Here is a 20,470-nt window from a genome sequence, read left to right as displayed (position 1 = left end):
CTGCACCCGCTAAGCAATGATGATAAAGGTCAATTAACATAATGTTAGCTAGTGGCTGTTAATTGGTTGATTTTGCTGTCTGAATTGGCACACAATCAGCTGGGAAAATTCTTGATGCTCTAAAGCAAGAGCTAAATTGCTCAGATGGCCTTGAGCATGAACATCAAGTTTTGTTACTGTTGTTTTGCGGTGTACTGAAGAAATCAGCCTATACATGTGCATACTGGGTTACGCAACATTCACTGTGCATGTGGTTTCCGCCACTGAACTGACAAGTAGGAGCAAGCATTTACAAAACAATATTATTATAGGAGCAAGAAAAACTTAAATCCATGATGAAAAGAGACATAAAAAGAGTGGGACAGCTCTGTGAAACCATGCAGAAGTGAGTCCTAATGGAAGTGCGTGCAAGTGTGTACTGATGCAGAAGAAACACGGGGACAGCCTCGCAGGCAATGATTCTCTGATGAACATGCAGCTCTGTGAGCATGCACGTGACCCAATGCCATCTCTTACTTTTCTTCTCCTCTACTTCCATCACTTTCTTCTTCCACTCATCGAAGGTGGGGATGTCTTCTTTACCAGGCACCGGAGGGTCTGTCGCTCCCTCATGATCCACCACCTGCTAAAAAAATAATGATATTATGGTGATCAAACCACAACTCAGCCTTGCTCAGTTCTAATCTTGTATTGATGTGAAATGCCATTTTTTAAAATACTTGTTTTCTATTTCAGCTGTATTATGCTGGGTATCTACAGCCAATGTGAAATTGGTAGTAGTCCAGAAATCACATATTCTAATAGTAGAATACTGCTTTTCACAGGAAGACATTTCATTTTAAGATGAAAAAATGGTTAAGATTAAAGGTCCCATGGCATGAAATTTTCATTTTATGAGGTTTTTCAACATTAATATGAGTTCCCCTAGCCTGAATATTGTCCCCAAGTGGATGGAAATGTTGATCGGTGTAAAACCGAGTTCTGGCTGTCTTTCTCTGCCTTTGAGAAAATGACAGGCCAGACGAGCCAATCCTAAAGTCTCCTGGTTTGACGTCCAAGCAGGAACGGTTACCTCCCTTTCCTCCGCCCAGAGAATCTGGCACGCCCATGCAAACGCTGGAGAGATCATTGCATCATTGCTTGTGAACGAGTGAACGCTGGCAGTTTCTCAGTGTTTGGATGTACAAATGAAAACAGAAGTCTTTTTTCAGTTCCTTCTGATCTGTGATCAGTGATTTCTGATGTGTAGCTAATTATTTATTATTCGTGCACACAATGCGGCTTCTCTCTCTCCAGACAGAACGGTGTTTTCGTGTTTTCTATCTTGTGAGTCAGTGTTTTTGTACTTCCTCGTCGCGTCTATCGGTTCTAAACTGTGCATACAGTCATGAGTTTCTGCTCAACATCAGCAGAGATAAACCTCACACACGCCGAAGCTCGGCCTTCAACATCCCCGACCCCCAGTACTGCATCTGGCCCACAGCGGAGGCACCAAACGCGGCGTGAGATTAAGCAGAAGGGGGGTAAGCGTGAGCATATCCGGGCTAGCCAGCCTAGCCCCACAATAAACTGGATTACATTCGATTACTGCGCTGTTGTCTTTGTTTGCGCTGTGTACTCAACGCGCGTCACTGACGCTTTTATTTTATTTTAAAAATAATGCTATTATCAACACTTACTTTTAACTCGTTCATCTCGACAGCTGTAATGGTACTTTGCATGTGTTACAAAGTTGGTAGAATAATGATGAAGATGGACTCGGTGTGACTGGGACTCGTGTTTATTCAGAACTCTCAGATACAAACACAATAAACTCACGCTGACTGACAGCGCTCTCATAACTCAGTAGTTACTATAAATAACTTTGTTAGCAATCGCTGAGCTCAGTCTCTGGTACATTAGTGATGTCCGGTTCGCGAACGATCTTTCTTTTTAACCAGTTCTTTTTAGTGAACCGAATCAGTTCACCAAATCGGACTGAATCGTTCTAAACGGTTCGCGTCTCCAGTCAGCGCTGATCCATAATTTACTAAAGTTACTAAATTTCTGACATGAGTGACAGTCCCTCCGACTAGAAATAGACTAATAACCTGAAGTATATGCTGTAACTAAAACAGTTCAGACATGCTGAGAACTGATGTGAAGTGAACTCAAGTCCATCCGTCTCTCTGGCAGCAGCTCGTGCCTGCTCGTGCCTCGTTAAACCACGCCCCCTCCGCTCATATAAAATGCAAAGATGTCAGCCAATCACAACAGTGGGTGTTTTTACTGAAGTCTCACAGCAGACACGCCTCTTGAAGCAGGGCCTTCAGCCACAGGGCAAACAGCAGTATTGAAAAAATGCCTTTTATTTCTAAATTAAAAGTAAAAGTCATACTAACAATATAAGTACAGCTCAGGAAACATTATAAAATAATAGAAAAATGCCATGCCATGGGACCTTTAAAGCAGTTCAAATTGTAGTATTTCACAATATTACTTTTAATGTATTTTTGATCAAATAAATTAAGCTTTGGTCAGACTTCTTTCATACATAGAGAAGTCTCTTATGCTCACCAAGGCTGCATTTATTTTCTTAAAAATACACACACAAAAAAAAACTGTAAAATAAGATGTTGTCTATTCTATTTTTAAATATAATTTATTTCTGTAATGTGAAGCTGAATTTTGAGCATCATTACTCCAGTCTTCAGTGTCACATGATCCTTCGCTGCTCAAGAAACATGTATGATTCTTCTACTAGAAATAGTTGTGCAATGTTTTAGGATTCTTTGATGAATAGAAAGTTCAAAAGGAGAGTATTTATCTGAAATAGAAAGCTTTTGCGTCATTGTACTACCGTTCAAAAGTTTTGGGTCAGTAAGAATTTATTTATTTATTTAGTAAAAGAACTTTCATTTATTCAGCAAGGATGCATGAAATTGATCAAAAGTGGCAGACAATTATAATGTTACAAAATATTCTATTTAAAGCAGCACTAGGTAGGTTTTGCTCTCGAGGTCCCCCTACAGTTGGGAAACAGTATTGTCCTCTACTACTGTCGTAAACTCTTATCATCTTACATCAGTGGATGCATCGCACGTGCATTTGTTGACATGACAACTATGATAGCCCTGAACACTGCAGGAGTTCACATGCAGGTGTTCTGCTTGCGTTGCGTGTGAAATGTCTTCATCCCAGGTACAGTGGCATATGTTTCAGCATGTCATATGAATATAATTTCATGGGTTTTATTTTTTTCAAACGCCAAATGATCGCGATGCTCACGTTTACAAGCCAGCGTCATTATAGTAGCCTAGTCTATTGGTTACCGTTTTACGGAATCTATATGATACTTCAATTCAATGTTTGAGTGGTAGGTAATAACCATATATCGTCAATATTATAATATCAAGCTACCATAGATGAATCTGCAAATTTGAAAAATCGATTTGCATTATAGCTTGAGGCAAGACAAATAAACAAATATCACAGACATGTTAGGTATCCTAAAATATGATTTTGTACATCTTATGTATTTACTTGCAAGAATGTAGCCCCTCCTCCTCCAGCTCACGCCAACGAGCAAACGCTGGCCCAATGTTGATCCTCGTCCTGCCTTTAATCCGATCACTTTCTCGTTTCCTCTTTTTGCTTTCCTCCGACAAAACCTTTGCTTTCTTATTTGTCTGTGCTGCTTCGGCCATGACTATAACATCCGGCAAACAAACGATAGTTGGGCTCGGTCTCGCACGTCCGAATTTAAGGAAGTGGGGGTGGTGGTGGAAGTGACGTATATGCCGTAAAGCAGTCAAATTTTATAGTTCTTTTTGTTCTCGGGTTACTACCCGAAACCCGAAGTTTAAAAGTACGATTAAAAACGATACAGACCCCGTCAGGCTATGGCAGATATCATCACAAGGGTCTTGAAAATATATTATGAAGGTTGAAAAGTTACCTAGTGCTGCTTTAAAATAAATGCTGTTCTTTTGAACTTTCTATTCATCAAAGTTGTCAACATTGTTAAAGGTGAACTATGTAGGATTTTTGCAGTAAAATATCCAAAAACCACTAGGCCAGTGTTATATATTTCGTTCAGATGAGTACTTAGAATATCCCAAATGTTTCCAACTATTTGTAAATCGTGAGAAATTGCTATTTTAACCAAGGAACCGGGACGTTTGAGCTATGCGTTTGAGGCAGTCGCCTGTCGATTGCGTCATATCTTCGTTACCCTCAGTTTCCGGTTTTATTTAGCAGAAACGCTGTACTCTCACTGCAGTGTGAACAAGTGTCATAGCAGCCGCCGAGCGAACGAAAATTTTGGTTTGACATCACAGGAATAAATTATATTTTAAAATATATTCAAATAAAAAAAGTGTTATTTAAATTTTTTAGTTTTTTTTGCGTTGGTGAGAATAAGAGACTTTAAAAAATAATAATTATTAATAATAATAATAATAATAATAATAATAATATTATATACATACATACATACATACATACATACATATATATATATATATATATATACACACACACACACACACACACACACACACACACACACACACACACACACACACACACGGTATAAGGACTAAGTGGCATTACGCACTTTTATCTCAGTAACCACTGAAAAATAACGTATAACAGTTACTAAATAGATTGAAGTGTCAAAAATGTGATCCATCCTCTTCCAACCAAAATAGCTCCATCATACATTTCTATTTTACACCGGTGTTCAATGAGCACTGAGGCGTGAATGACTATTATTTAAGTGCTGCATGAAACAACAGTTCTGTGGGACGAATTCAATATGTATTCCAAACATTTGCACAATTCTTTCCATTGGTCTTCCCATAACTCTCCCTTTTTCTTGTCTCCCTTATCTCTATATCTCTCTGTCAGTGCCTAAACAGCAGCGCTGAGTGAGCGTTTGGTTGATTAAACATTTGCAAGGTTGTCCTGTGGAAAACAAACATGCTGATGTGCCCAGTCCCACCCCTCTCAGCCTACCCCCCTTCTTCCTTTCTCTTCCACTTTCATCTTCTCCATTTAGGGTGTAAGTGTCAGAGAGGAGGGAATGTTTTAGCTCTGCAGATCTTTAACAGCAGGGTGTGGACCGGCTCAGTGGTAATCAAATACAAACCCATTGACACTACATAATGGGGAAAAAGGTAGGGAGAGGAACACTGCAGGGTGCAAAATGTAGCGAGTATTGTCATCATGTACTTTTAGGTGGCATAAGCTCAAGGAAAACAAAACTAGGAAAATGTGTCATGGCTTGAAATGCTTTTAAAATACAGACCTATATGCCTATGCGTATATATTACATATCTGAAAAGATATGAATACATACACTACCATTCAAAGGTTTGGGGTCATTAATATTTTTTGAAAGATATTAATACTATTCTTCAGCAAAGATGCATTAAATTGATCAATAGTGATATTAAAAACATTTATACGGTTACAAAAGATTTCTATTTAAAAAAATTGCTGTTCTTTTGAACTTTCTATTAAAAAAATCCTGAAAAAAATATCATGGTTTCCGCAAAGATAATGACTCAAAACTTTTGAATGGTAGTGAATTTAAGTTAAATTTTAAAATGCCAAGTTGATTAGCAACTGCAAACTCGAGACATGGCTTGGCCTCATCCTGCTTGCCATTACATTTAATTGTTTATTGAACATTTGTGTCTAATAGCTCTATTGCCTCCATTTTATAAAAGCATTATGCCATAAGTCATTTGCATTAAGTGATTTTATCATGTGTAATGGGATTTTAGTAATGTAAAGCCTCATGTGGGTATTTGTTAGAGATGCACCGATCGTCCGACGATTCAGCTTATGATCGGCCAAGTCTCACGTCTTTCCAATTCCAAGCTGTTTTTTGTTGCCAGCGACACTGGCAATAACATCAGCTCACTCAGCTGCACGTTCTCGCTCTCTTCTCTCAAACAGCAAAGTGACACACATCTGCCTCCTCTCACTCACTCGTCTTATTCACTCTGATTAAATAGTGCTTGTATTGTGCATCATTTCAGTCATTCCAGCAGGGTTCGCACACCAAAAGCGTGTGTACCACTGATCTATACAAGTGGAGCACACAAGCCGCTTCTCAGTCTCAAACAGCTAGTGAGTCACGCAAGTACCAGAATTAGTGGCTCACTGCGCTTATCTCATCGCGTCTCGTAAACCCAATCTAGGGTCTCGTCACACCCCTAGTATCGGCAGGTCACACTTAGAAAAAAGAAAATCGGAATCGGCCAAGAAAAATGCAATCGGTTCATCGTTGGTATTTGCTTCATTCTCTCCCACTTTTGCAATTATTTGTAATTACTAGCAATGTTAGTTTAGTCTGAAAAATGTGCTTGTAGTGTGTGTGTGTGTGTGTGTGTGTGTGTGTGTGTGTGTGTGTGTGTACCTGCTGGCTTTCTGTAGATGGAGGGATATTGTCAGTCTGCCCCTGCTCTGTGAGGTCCAGCTCACTCGGGACCAGAGGGGCAATCGGGTCAGCACTAGTCTCTACACTCTCTTCCAAAGTGTCAGACTGGTTCTCTGTTTGCTTCTCTGCATGTTCCTCCACAACACTACTGAGAGCAAGAAAACAGAGGAAAGGGTGGGGGTATAAAGAGACATTAATAGATTGCTAGATAGAAAAAACAAAATATCTTTGTTCAATCAAATGACAACCATTAAAATGGTGAATCATGACATCATGGGGGGGGAAAAATGAAATGAAAAATGAGAACAAATAAGAGCAAGGCCAGAAGACGAGGCTTGATGTGGCTGAAACAGCTCCGTTACTTGGTTAACCATCAGTTACCAAGTCACCTAATGTAACGCGAGTACTGGAGTTACCGTAATGTTACCATGTAACCTGCTTTGTTACCTGTCGTTAACCTGTTGCTCTGTACTCACCTGTTGAACGTGGTGCCAAGGGGTTGGCTGAAGGGGGGCACAGAGCCCACCTCACACTGACTGGCACTAGAGTTCTCTACAGGGGCATCAGGACGCGGAACGTCTAGTCCACTGAAGGAAAGAAATCATATGCCGTTTACCGAGAGAAGGAAAAGATAGAGAGGAATGGGAGAGTGATACTAAATGGAGAGAGGGAGGGGCTAGAAAGAATAAGAGAGAAAGAAACCTGGCTGGATCCAGGTACGGATTAAAGCATGGTTAATTTTCTCCAGTGTTCTGTAGACGGTTCCTGTCTTACTGGTTTATTACATTTTAAAGGGCCATCTAGCTAAGCGCAGACCGATATTGTCTTTTTTTTTTTATCCTTGCTGAAATGGAAGATTCATAAATGCTCCAAGTCCAGAAAAAAAAAAACACGCCATAGAGGTCTAGTAAAGAAGGTGAGATACACTACGATGCAATTTTTAAAAACCGGTGCAGTTCCAAAGCAGGTACGTTCCATAATGTCCATAAAGTGATGACTGTATGCTCGACTGATTCAATTTAAAAGTTTGGATGCAGAAATGGTGTCACAAAGAAACAATAATAAAACTAAATCAAAAGAAAGGTGAATAAAGAAAATAAATGGTGAGATGAATGATAAGACAAACATTCAAAGTTCCCACCCTCTCCTCTCCCAAACTGCTGTGTCTGTACGCACCTGGAGGGGGTCTCGGAGGTGGTGACTGAGGTAGGTGAGGCTGACTCTGGGCTCTTCTGGAGTTCAGCAGCAGGTGCAGAGTCTTCTCCATGTGGTTCAGTCGGTGGAGGGGTTAAAGAATCTGAGTCGTGGGCAGCTTGGTCCTCTGTTGCAGTGGCCTGTGGAGTTTCATGGTCTGGCTGGGGCTGAGATTCAGGCTGTGCTGTTTGGGACTGTGTAAGTGTTGGTGGTTGAGCTGACTGTTGTTGGTCTGGTTGTTGGGTGCTCTGGGGTTCTGGTTGCTGCTGCTCTTGTTGTTGCTCTTCCTCAGGGAGAGCAGATTCAAGCTGAATCTGTGACTCCTCCAACACTTCTTCTAAATTCACAGTCTACAAGGACAGAATCACAGATAAACAATTAAGCAACAGAAAAAGGCTGTGCGTCATTGAGAAACTACATGATGTATGATTTGGTTGCAGACATGAGCTGGAGGATCACAGCAATAAAGTGGAAGTGTTCTGGAAGTAAAAATCCCATTCATTTTATCGATGAGGGAACCTAATTTATAAATCGTTAAGATTTCTCCAAAATTGTCCTTTACAACCCTTGACAAGTTTGTAGTTCTTTCCCTCACTGAAGCTGTTAATACACCGTTTTGTACCTTTAAATCCTTTTCAAAATAAAGTTTGTTGCAATTCACCTTGTGGCTGGCTGGTTTGGTTCATGGCTTAAAACACTTTAATAAATCCCTATGGGAAAAAGTTATGGAAACCAAAAGTGAACAAGCACTGTATTTCATGGCAACTCATAACTAAAAAATTTTTTCCAAAAAAGCCACAAGTTAACTGAAACAAATATAGGACTTTGTGTGTCCTATCCCTTGAGTCGCATGTGTGGGTCACATCCAAAGCTGGAGGTCAGGTTGAGATATAATAGAAGAAAACAGATATGATGGTTGATATCGCACGGGCACCTGTTTGTGCTTCTCTTCGTGTGGGGTGTCTTGTGAGTGCAATGAGGTGTCCTTTAGTGCAGCCGTCTCGGTCTCCAGGCCCACGCTGTGCGATGACTGAGTGTGTGTCGCCCTTTCCTCTTCAACCTAAAAGAGGAAAACAATGTTGCATGTGACAAAAGTGTCTAAATATAGACCAAGAAAAGGTAACAGGGTCAATTTCTCACAAACTATTCCATGCCATCTTTAGTCATTTTTGGAGTTTGACAGACCATGGTCACGTGTATTTTTGTGGTTTCATTGTGAGCAACATTATAATTCTGCTGAAAATCCGTTTGTGCTCCGAGGTAAATGGAAAAACATGAGGTTGAGTAAATGGCATGATTGATGGATTGAGGAGTTAATTTTTACTATTCCTTCAACAACAGGTGAGTTGGCAGAACTGGTTTTGTTTCTATGAGGGTGAAAGAGTTGTTTTTTCAGCTATCATTCAAGTTTGGTGGGAGAAAAGAGGAAACACTTTTGTAACAGTGTTTAAGTGCAAACAGGACAAGTTTACATATTTCACACTTTAGTTGAACATTGAATGTCTTCTAACTTAGACGGCCCAATCAGTCAGTCACTAAGAAATATTGGACAATCAAAAGACTCCACGCCCCTATACAGCCTTAAATCTATAGGTTACACGGAGGAGGGGGTCTTTGTTGGGGCCCCTGTAGGTAAGTTATAGATTAGCCTGATGAAAGACAATGTCAACAACAGTCTGCACTCTGAATGAGGAGCTATTGCACAACTTCAGGGCTATTTAGACACACAACAGCCAAACCCCTCTCTCTAAAAGGTCAAATGTATGTGATCCCATTTTACAATACGGAGTTAAATCTCAATGGGGTGAAAGACACACATTCATCGACTTAATAGGTGAAGAATTCAACTGCTAGCAAGTTGTTGAGGTATTTAGTTGGTAACTGTGTAGAGTTTTTGTACCTTTCTGTCAGCCCCTGGTTCCTCCGTTGTGTAACGGCTGTCATCCTGTGCAGGGAGTCCTGGGCCAGAGGAGATCTCTTCTGAACAATAAACATGACGACAAGAGTGCCTGCAACACAAAGAGTCAAATGTAAGATTCACAAAAGTGGAAATGAGTTGAGTTGTCTATGAGATACATGTGATATTAAAAACTCACTAAATCTACTAAGGTCATTGAAGACAAATCATTTTGATTATAATTAATAATACTGTGGAAAGCAGGATGACTCTGAGGGCCATGAGAAAATCGAGACCGGTGGGGCGCGCAGTATGAGGTTACCAACATACACGCTCTATAGCAATGAAGAAATTTGCATGGCTGAGATGCAAGATTACACCTCTTTCCGTATTTTATTCTTTTAGAGTAAATTCTCCGTCACAGTGAAAATTATTCTATCTAAAAGCCAATTACAACAGAGCTCTCATAAAAGTGGTTCCACCCAAAACATACTGCCATTTACCACTGAAAATGAACCAAACATGTTCCAATAATTTTCATGGTATTACAGCGTGACATTGCCTAATGCTGTGCAAGCTTAGTTGAGAAATAGCGTCTGAATGGCAGGGATTTGATACTGGTTATAATTTCAGTCAAGGCAACAAAGAAGGGGAATTTATGTTCAGATTAGTTGATGTGCAAAACCATTGACTTTCAGACTATTTGGTTAGACTGGTTTAGGGTCCACACAACAAATTAATAGGCGAAAGAGGAACATCCTATCACAATGCTCACAAAAGAGACCTAATAAAAGGCCTAATAAAACAGAAACTGCTCACAGCACAGTGTTTTAAGTCCAACAGTAACACTATTGGATGCATTTTAAAGATGTGTCAGGATCGCAGACGCATAACCATGATATAATCTTGCAATGTCGATAGGTTTTTAGTGAGCTGATGTGGATGTGAAAGACAGGTGAGACTGAGAAAACTTGAATTGAATTGTTTTGTTCTACTCTACTGAGCACATTTCTACTTGTCTAACTGTTACCTCACTCTTCACTAGGATGAGAAAATTAACTGTATGAGTGAAGCAGTTAATAATTAGACAGCAAAACACTACCCGAGACTGATTTTAAGGGCACATGTGTAACTAGGGCTATATGATTTCCATGATGCAAAAACTGATTTAATAAGGTTAATCAACATTTCTATTCTGTGATTAGCGGAGTTGTCATGCCTCATTGCAACACTCACACTGTCTGTTCTGCACCTAAAACACACCATGTTTGGAAATGAATGCAAACCGTACTGACCGCAGTATCTGAAATGAATATCAACTGACACACTTCACCAAACTGATCAATCAATTTTACACTCTAAATTCATCCTGTCTAATCCTGACCGTCTAATTTAACCAGCGCACATCCACGTGGGAGTTAAAATCATGGCAAAAATCTTGTACTATGCATCTACTCGCCAAAGAAAACTGTCAGATGACTTTTTGGGGAATGAACAACAGCTGGTGCCCGTCATTATCAGCCCTCTCTGTCTCACTCTCATTTCAAATGTTCACACTGAGTAACTTGAGAGCGTCACCTTGACTGGATTTAGGAGTAAGGAGAACCTGCACACATGCAGGCTCATGTTAGCACACTGTCAGCACCTCGGCCAGTATGGTCAAACCCTCAATCAACATCGCACATTAGTTATTCCTCTGATGGGACTCCACTTATTATCCAACCTTTGTAATTAGGTGTTTACTTGAGGAAAGCATGTATGGGCAAGTCACAGCATTGAAGACACACCCACTTTAAGACATAATGAAACACTCCTTGAAAAGTTTACAATAAGGAACAACTTGCAAAGAGCAATAAATGACCTATTGTAAAATGATGTTTGTAAGACGAGCGAAGGGTTTTTACCCCCCTCAGATTCTTTATGTTGTCACTGATGCATATGGATCTGAGCTAATGATTAATGGGTCAAACCTTGAACATATATATACACACACACAAAGAGATGTAGTGTTCACAGGTGTCAGCGGGGAGTTATTGAGCAACAATGTATGTTCTGTGTGTATAATGATCAAAACAATAGTAGAAGGGATGCCACATACATATAGGAAAACTAGGCAATTGGATAGGGCCACAGCTTAGCGAGGACGGAAAAAGTAATCTAGACAGAGAGAGAGAGAGAGAAATAAAAACACAACTACATAGGAATTATCAATTTCAAAATACTTTTACTGGCATGATTGTATAACATTATTGACAAAGCAATATATGGGCTTTATTAATGTAACATAAGCCAAACAAAATTGTGTGTAAATTGTAGATAAATTCAAGAGGTTGACCAATATAATCGGCCAATATTATCTGTTTGACCGAAAGGTGTCAGAAGCAGGACTTATTTTAACAGAAGAATAAATGTTTAGGCTTGGCATTTATAATAAATGCCACTATGAGGTATGTTTGTTATAATTTTTATTAAATCCAATGATGCCAATAAGCTTCACATCATTTACCGTTCCTGGACCTAAAATACATGTTTATAATGTTTGTAAACGTTTGTTTTTGTACCGGTATTTTACATTATTTCTGTAATAATAAAATGTGACATACACCAATGCGACTTCTGCTTTTTTTTTCTCTCAACAATGCAATTTTGACCCAATGCGACATGCAGTCAAGGTGCGATTTTAAAAACAACAATTTTAGTGGCAATCACAAAATCTATCAATCACAACAAATAAATTAATTCACAAAGTAGGCTAAATATTTGAATGGGTTTATTTACATTTGCACAACTTTTAAGAATGGAAAAGTCAGTTGTTAAACTGATTGAGTGATTGAGTTTAGTCATAGTTCACAGTATAGAGTTAAAAAGTCTACAACATTTTTTTTTGCAAAATTGAGGAATCAGAACATATTGTTAGTGAACTGTGCATATGTTAAACAAGAAACTAGGGAACAGGGAACTATAAACGTGCAACTATTTAGTACTTTCACATGTAGCGTTAAAGGTTCTCATGTGAAGGGTTGGGGGCGGCACAATCATGTTTTCCCTAGAGCAGCAGTTGAGTATCCCCTGTACAGCCCCAGTCATTATCTCACAATAAACCAGACATGGTGATCAATCATGTCGATTACATCTTTTGTAATGACCAGCTAACTGTACATTAACATGTTTGCTACAAGACTAGTAACAAGATAATTAAATAAATAGACATTATATATTGATTTGAGTTGAAATTTAATTATGTGAGAAGCAAGAGAGTGAAGAGTGATGAGTTGCCTGAGACAAAGGTCAGTTACAGGTTAGCACCCATACATAAACTGACCAATCAGAATGAAGTACTCCAGACAACTATGTATTAAAAAGTGTTTTGAAAAGTCACACTCTATTAATAATACAAATGTAGACTCACTGACAAACAGCAATATGTAAATGTAAATGTACAGCTCCTCTGTAGATGACATGAGCTGAACCATCAGATGTCATCAGCTGCTGTTTGCAGTAGCCAATGTTTCACTATACAAGCCCAAACCCCAATCCAAAGCACAATGTGCAGAGCTTATTTTGTCTCGCCATGATCTTTTCCACTTCATATGGAGATCTCTATTCAATGGCACGCTCCTCCAACAGATTTGATTATGGAAATAATTTTTGGCTTCTTGTAGAAAGCACCACTGAATTAAGATCAGAAGAGAGGTGGAGCAGGAGGTAATGAACTCAAATGAAGGTCAAATGAAGTGATTCATCAGAACAGCTTTCAGTTAAAAAAAATAACACCACAGACAGATGAAGATCAATACCTACTATAAAACAACTAGATTCTTCCACATCACACAAGACTAGTGTAGGCCTGTGTGGAGAAGATATGTATGCATATTTTTTGAATGCTATTCTAGTAGTAGCCAAATATCTTTTTGCTACCCAGACAAAAAAAAGCAGCAAAAGTCATCTGACATGTCATGACAAGAAAATAGGTCAAATCCTTACTGTAAAAAGGAGAGAGAAGAAAATATGTTTATATTCCATTCACAAAAATAGAAGCTCAAGATTTTTGCCCTCTCCAGATCAAAATAATATCGCTTTTTGATGTTACATAACAGTGCTTCCAGTCAGGTGAAGAGGAGTGTGTAAATAACCATAAATCAAGTGAAGAGGAGTGTGTAAATAACCATTAACAAAGAGCAGAGAGGCTATGTCCATATATACTTCCGCTGTTAGGAATCGACCCCACACAGGAGGCTGTGTGGCCCACAGGCATATCAGGGTTACTGCTGCTCTTCCATTGGACAGGGAGCTTATGTGAACACAGTGGGAGAACATCATATCCCATTTAGCTCTTATTTATGGGAGCACTTACAGTGAAGCACAGCAGCAGGGCTCGAGCACACATAAGAGCGGAGGCTGATGACAAAGAACTGGGAAATTGTTGTGTTCAAAACACCTGTTCTTGTGCAAAAAGAGGAGAAGAAAAGACATTTTGTTGGCTGACCTGTTGTAGAATTTTTTACATCATACAAAAATCAGAAACATAAAACCTTGGTTACATCGCATGAATCACCCTTAGGCCAAGATATGGGAGACACTAAACTTGTCCATGTACAAACACATTTTTCTTTTGTTGGAACAATGATATGTTTGTCTAAACCATTTCATGGCTGTAGACATGCAGGAAAAGTTTGATATGTTGGCTCACAGTCAACCCACTTTACATATTGTGTTCGACCATCCCAAGAAAGATGCCAAATCATTGGAGAAATGCTCAGTCTGAGATGCACTGCAAACCGCAAACATTCAATATATCACTACCCAGCCGACATTGTGGACCCCCTCAGTAGTCAGCACTACATGAAGGTTTGTGCAAACAAGTGAGGTACCCTGTGAAATCACATGGTCGGGACAGAAACTAAGCACCAGGATTGAATACTGGTGATGGGACACTACACAATAAAAGATGGCAATCAATTTCCCAGTGCTCCACTTGATGTGACAGATCTCTTCATTTTGTTCCAGTGTCTATTCTTCTCTCAGTCTGTCTGGATGAGTAGATTTGGGGAAGCCAGGCGCCCAGCAAAAATCCCCCAAATATTTCCTGTTAGTTTTAGCCCTATTCTTCATGCCAGAGAAGACCAGGATCCACAACTGTACCGCAATCCTAAAATACGATGCATTAAACTTAACATCACCTACCATATAATGTCAGGAAAAGAGCTTGAAAAGCATGATTGTAATGTATTAACTTTAAAAAAAAAAAAAAAAAAAAAAGAAGATCCATGCTATAAATGCTAGTCTAAAATACTAAGTCTAGAACTGACACTGAACAGAAAATGAAAACACCTGGACGTGTGAAGTGTACATAAATAATTACTGATGGAGGTTAATGCAAATACTGTGGTTGCTTTTTATGGTTTATGGAGCTGGCACAATGTTTAACAATATTTACCAGTGATAAAGTGTGCATCCATCCAACATAGACATACAATTGAATTTTCAATTAAATAAATGAAGTAAGAGGAAAAAGTATTTGCCTCGTTCATGAGACGAGATCTCTGCAGGAAAGGTTTTGAACAGAACCTATTGCCCTAAATTGGCATTTGGCTTAGAGTGATACTTGTTACATTATGTAAATGCAACCCAGGCTGATGATTTATAGGCATGTCAATGATATCAGGATATTTTTAAAATTACATTTTTTTAAAAAGATACCACACCCCCCTAAATCATGCAGACCTAAATTCAATGTAGTAAAGTGTCTTTTTTGCCAGCACAATTCTTGCACAACTGAGAAAACAGCTGGCATATAGAGCACCTGTGGTAAAATAGGTAAGGCAAATAAGTGGTGGAAAATATCTATTGGTTATTCAGAAATGTGTCACCTCTGTACACAACCCTGAAAGCACAATGACACGCATGAGGTGAAGAAATGTTTTAAAGGGTCTACATGAACCTACATGAACAAAGGCAGACATCAAGTGAATTTTTAATGAAATCATGCATGCGGTCGAACAATCACCACAGTTCTCAGCCAGGGTGTGGGTGTGAATGGACGCTGGTGTAAACTGTGGCCAACATCTGAACAGGGCTTTCTTTATAATGTTATGCCTCTAGGTCTAACTCTTTTGAATGCGTCTAAAATTAGGCAACAGGAGACAGTCTCAAGACAAATCTTGTGATGTTTTGTCGAATAAAACGGTAAAATGCTCATGAAGTGACTGGAGATGCATTCGTGTCTCATATCGAGGTGGCAGAGGCTGAAAAACATTGCGAGTTACAGTGTGTGTGTGTGAGAGAAAGAGGTATCGTTAGGCTAAATGAAGCCGCGCGTCTCCATTCATTCACAGAGACAGAGAAACATGCAGGTTTCATTTTTAAACAGTCTTTTTGCAGCTTAATATTCACAGACACTAGTATATATATATCCCGATTGATTTAAGTGACTGACCAACATTTTATTTATTCATCAAAACATTCCGTGCCATTCCACATTATGCAGTAAATTCCGTTTTTATGACTGGATTCTGTCTGCGTTGTCCGCATCGCGAAAATGAATCCTTATGAAAGTTTAGTCAAGAGTAGTGAGCGATTTATTTTTAATGTTTGTTGGTCTTTTGTTGTTTGATAAACATTAAAACACAGACAGCATCGCAGCAGGAATATTACATATAATCACTAGGGGTGTAACGGTACACAAAACTGACGGTTCGGTACGTACCTCGGTTTTGAAGTCACGGTTCGGTACGAGTTCGGTACAGCAGATTTACAAAATTGCTTTTTATTTATTTTTTATATTTAACAGTGGTTTACTGGAGAAAAAAGTGTCCTTGAATGAATTAAATTATATCTAAAAGTTTATTTAAGATATTTCTGTAAATTATATAGGGAGCCCTTACTTGTACATTAATATTAAAGGTTCACAACAGAGCCCAAACTATTATCCTAAATTCAGTTGCTATTTATTTTTAGGTATAATAATCAACACTCAAATAACACATTGTGCAAATATGTAAATTTCACATAAGGCAGTTTTTGCATTAACTTCTAAATCTAATTATAAAATAGTTTTTTTCTCCAAATCGTTGTTGAAATATAATAATTTATATACAGTGTCTGTCATTTTCATGACAGGTTTATTTAACATGCATGAAATAATCAAGACATCACTAACAGGTTAAGTAGAATATAATGAATATAACGGCTAATATAGAGCATATATTTAGCGAAAGAGTTGATTTCTCTAGTGAATAAAATTCTGTGGACACTGAATGACTGCCTGAGGTAAATGTGATGCTAACGTTACATGACATTGTTTAGTTCTCAAGCAGTTATATTGACATCTTTCCGCAGTTGAAACACTGATTTAGCGATTACACCACATATACATGACAGTAAATTGTAATGTATCCTCAGCATACCTTCAGATCTTCATTCATGTTTATTCTTGAATCTTTAGTAACAGATGATCGATCGCCTTCACAGATGATCGCGTTCACGCGCGTGCGCGTCGCACGGCCGCTTGAACTGTGATCAGTGACCAGTCACGCCACATAGAGCGTCAAAACGGCATTTATCGTTTGAATTTCGTGATAAAATGGACTGAATACTTAATATGTTCGTGTGGGAACTCGGATTGATGTGTGTTCCGCGCTTACAACAAGCCGACAGTGAACTGTTAAAGATTACATTCATAACCGTTCGACGCGTGCACCGTTCACAAATGATCGCGGTCACGCGCGCGCGCCGCGCGGCCACTTGAACTGTGTTTAGTGATCACTGATCAGTCACGACATTAAAGAGCATCCAAACGTCATTTATAGTTTGAATTTCATGATAATATGGACTGAATACTTAATATGTTCGTGTGGAAACTCGGATTGAAGTGTGTTCCGCGCTTACAACAAGCCGACTGTTAACTGTTAAACATTACATTCATAACCGTTCGGTACACGCGTGCACCGTACCGGAAGCCCTGTACCGAAACGGTTCAATACGAATACGTGTACCGTTACACCCCTAATAATCACATATAGACATTACACAGCTCAGTGCCTTCACGCTAGGCATGTGCCGGTATCAAATTTTCATGTTGCGATTAATTGCTGAAGCTTTTATCACGGTATACGGTATTATCACGATATTGAAATAAGTTGCAAAAAAAGTGTTGTCATACTATAACAGGTTAAATCACTTTCTTATAACAAAAGAACCAAACATTTAAATACAATAAAGCAATACACAAAAATGTATAAATTAAACAAATATTTAAAACAGATTAAAGTGCAAAAGAATTATAAAGAACAATAGGTATGCTGAAATGTACATTTAACTAAGATTAATACATGCTTTAGAAGTATTTTTCATTGTCAGTTTGTTAATGAATGAACTAATGTTAAATACTGGAGCCTTGTAAAGTGTGTGATTGAACAACAGTCAGAACATATTCAAACAATATCTAGGGCATGTAATTTAGTCCAGATTAAAATATAAAATTCAAGTTTGAAAATGAATAGCCTTAAGTCTTTAAGTATTATGTATTAGGTTATGTGATTACTGGAGAAACGGCTGCATTTCTGCTGTTCCGTCAGCGCCCTCTGCTGTCGAAGAATGAATGTGCACTTCAGCACATCTCCTCATTCCGCCATGTGCTCGGCTCATGCACGGTCTATTTACGTCAGTGCCAGTGCGCGTTCCTCTTTGACGTGTTGTTCATTTTAAACGGTTGATGGGTTAAGTATTCTTAAAATTCATTCTAAAAATCTGAATAATTCATAATAAATAATTATTCACGGTATTTTGAAGTGCCCACGATAACAATATTGTGCATGTTCATTATTGCGGTATATCGTATTACCGTTTACCGGCACATGTCTACTTCACATAGTTCATTAACAAACCATCGTTTTGTTATATCGACCTCTCATGATATAGCCGATATGCCAATGGTTGTAAATTGATCAAAAAAATCGGCCGATAAATATCGGCAGCTGATACATCGGTGCATCCCTAATTTAAATCATTTTTTTTCTAAATAAAAAATAAGCCAATCAAAACTAAACTAGTGATTTTAAGAATTACAACATAGTATTAATTTTTGAGATTTTAACAGTGTTTTTAAATTATTAGAGAACTTAATATTTGGATTTGGAAGGCAAACAATCAAAAATGTAAAATTGACAAAATGGGCTTCCATAATTAAATATAATATCAGCTAATAAAGACAAACTCTAATCTAATATTTATCAATAACCTATATGAAACCAATTCATATTGGTTTCCACATATCAGTCAAGACTATGACAGATTTATGACCGGTGACTTCACCTGATCACATCACCAGGAGAGTTTCAAAGGTTATTTTTCATGCAATGATACACTGCAAACTGTATACAAACAGATGCTCGCTTTATTAATGAACAAAACATTTAAGGAAGAAAAATCCAGATCTGTTTGTTTTGCATTCGTTGAGTGGACTTTGACTTGCCTATGTGGCACTGGAACGAAGCATCTGGCACATTAAATGAAAAAAAAAAAGAACAAGCCTAAACAGCATCTGCTTCACAAAACACAAGGTGACTAGACACTAAATGTCACTACAAATGCTAATTTTTGCAGTGTGCTCTGCGACATAAAATACACTTGGTCCAGAATGCAATGAGACAAAAACTAAAAAAATCTCTGTCAGGAGGAACCAGCAGGACAATAACAGTAACGTGATGCTAAACCACAGTGAGTTTAATCCGTACAAACACAGTCTCTTGAACTGATAAATAATAAACGAACTGAGGGGAGGGAAATCAGACTCAACAGATTCAGATGTGCACGGAGCGACGTGGCCGAGGGAGGAACAGAAGAACAGGCTTGTGGGGCACAAAGCCAGAGCTGTCTCAAAAAGTAGGCCAATGCTGTGGCTAGACAAAAACATTCTGCCACAGAGCAAATGTCAGAGCGGAAGATGCCTGAGCCCTCAAGCTGACAAGGCTGGAAATTAAGTCACTGAAAAACTCTAAAATGAAATCGCAATGAATTATAACAATCTCTCTCTTTCTCGGCCAACACCACTATGGCAGAAGGAAGCTGAATAGAGCTGTACAGTGAAGTCATGATTCAAACTGCTATTAAAATCCCAGAGGCTTCAGAATCTCGTGTTTGAGGTTATGAAGAAGTTCACTGAAACGTCTGACATGCTGTTTGATGTAAGGGTGAGAATCAATGTAACCGGTTTCAGGACAATAACCTATGCGACTTTATCGTGCATCCTCAGAGTAGACAAAGTAAGAACTGCAAACTGAATATAACCAGACATTATAGTTATCAGTTATCAGTTACCAGTTCCTGTTGCGTATAACGACCACCTGTGGGCTGCCGTGAGAGATTGTGAAGGATTGTGGGAGTCTGACGATGCTGTTCATTAAACTGAGAAGCTCACTTAGTGAAACGAGGCCAAAGCTTCTAGAGGCCTCGGTGAATCACAAGTTTTAGGCGTTCATGCAGCTAATGCGATCTGAATGTAGCAGCGGACACGTCACACAGAGCACGGGCTTATCCAGGCCCGGATCAAAAAAAGCAGTAACACTGGATCTCATCATGCATTTACAGACACTGCAGCATCACGTCTTCCACTCACGAGACGAGCACAATTCACAAAAAAGAAATGTGTTTCAGATGAGGTCTGTTTTCACAAATAAAAACACCTGCTTATCCCAACTCAAAAAAAGTGATGAGGATATTAAAGGCGATAAAATATACTTTAATAGCTCATTCTAGAACGCTGAAGCCATCGATTGAAATGCAACACCTGGCTTCCTCAACAGGCAATGCTCAAGTCAACAATGTTTATCCGTCTCCTAAAAGAGATTAGGCAGGGTTTCAGTGCAGCCTATAGGAATATATGGGTTTCCATGCTAACCTTGTTTCCAAAAGAGTTGAACCCTTAGTTAATGCCATAAGTATGGTGTGAC

At 38.8% G+C, this 20,470-nt stretch overlaps 1 protein-coding gene across 5 annotated transcripts in view; it reads right to left on the bottom strand.

The window, feature by feature from the left end:
- Positions 1 to 20,470, bottom strand: part of suco (SUN domain containing ossification factor) — a 76,618-nt gene that overhangs the window by 24,573 nt on the left and 31,575 nt on the right. For 2 of the 5 annotated variants that reach the window (XM_079832015.1, XM_079832013.1), the window contains exons 2-7: positions 9,525 to 9,633; positions 8,559 to 8,684; positions 7,607 to 7,974; positions 6,907 to 7,017; positions 6,410 to 6,578; positions 517 to 625 (exon numbers count right to left, since the gene is read on the bottom strand). In XM_079832015.1, coding sequence (XP_079688141.1) covers positions 517 to 625; positions 6,410 to 6,578; positions 6,907 to 7,017; positions 7,607 to 7,974; positions 8,559 to 8,684; positions 9,525 to 9,633 — 992 coding nt within the window. The remainder of the gene's footprint in view (positions 1 to 516; positions 626 to 6,409; positions 6,579 to 6,906; positions 7,018 to 7,606; positions 7,975 to 8,558; positions 8,685 to 9,524; positions 9,634 to 20,470) is intronic. The other 3 variants (XM_079832014.1, XM_079832016.1, XM_079832017.1) reach the window with 3 other exon arrangements.

The sequence above is a fragment of the Gobio gobio genome, assembly GCF_949357685.1.
Source record: "Gobio gobio genome assembly, chromosome: 12".
Lineage (NCBI taxonomy): Eukaryota > Metazoa > Chordata > Actinopteri > Cypriniformes > Gobionidae > Gobio > Gobio gobio.
Note: the sequence above shows the minus strand (reverse complement) of the source record. Positions and strands in the feature narration are given on the sequence as shown.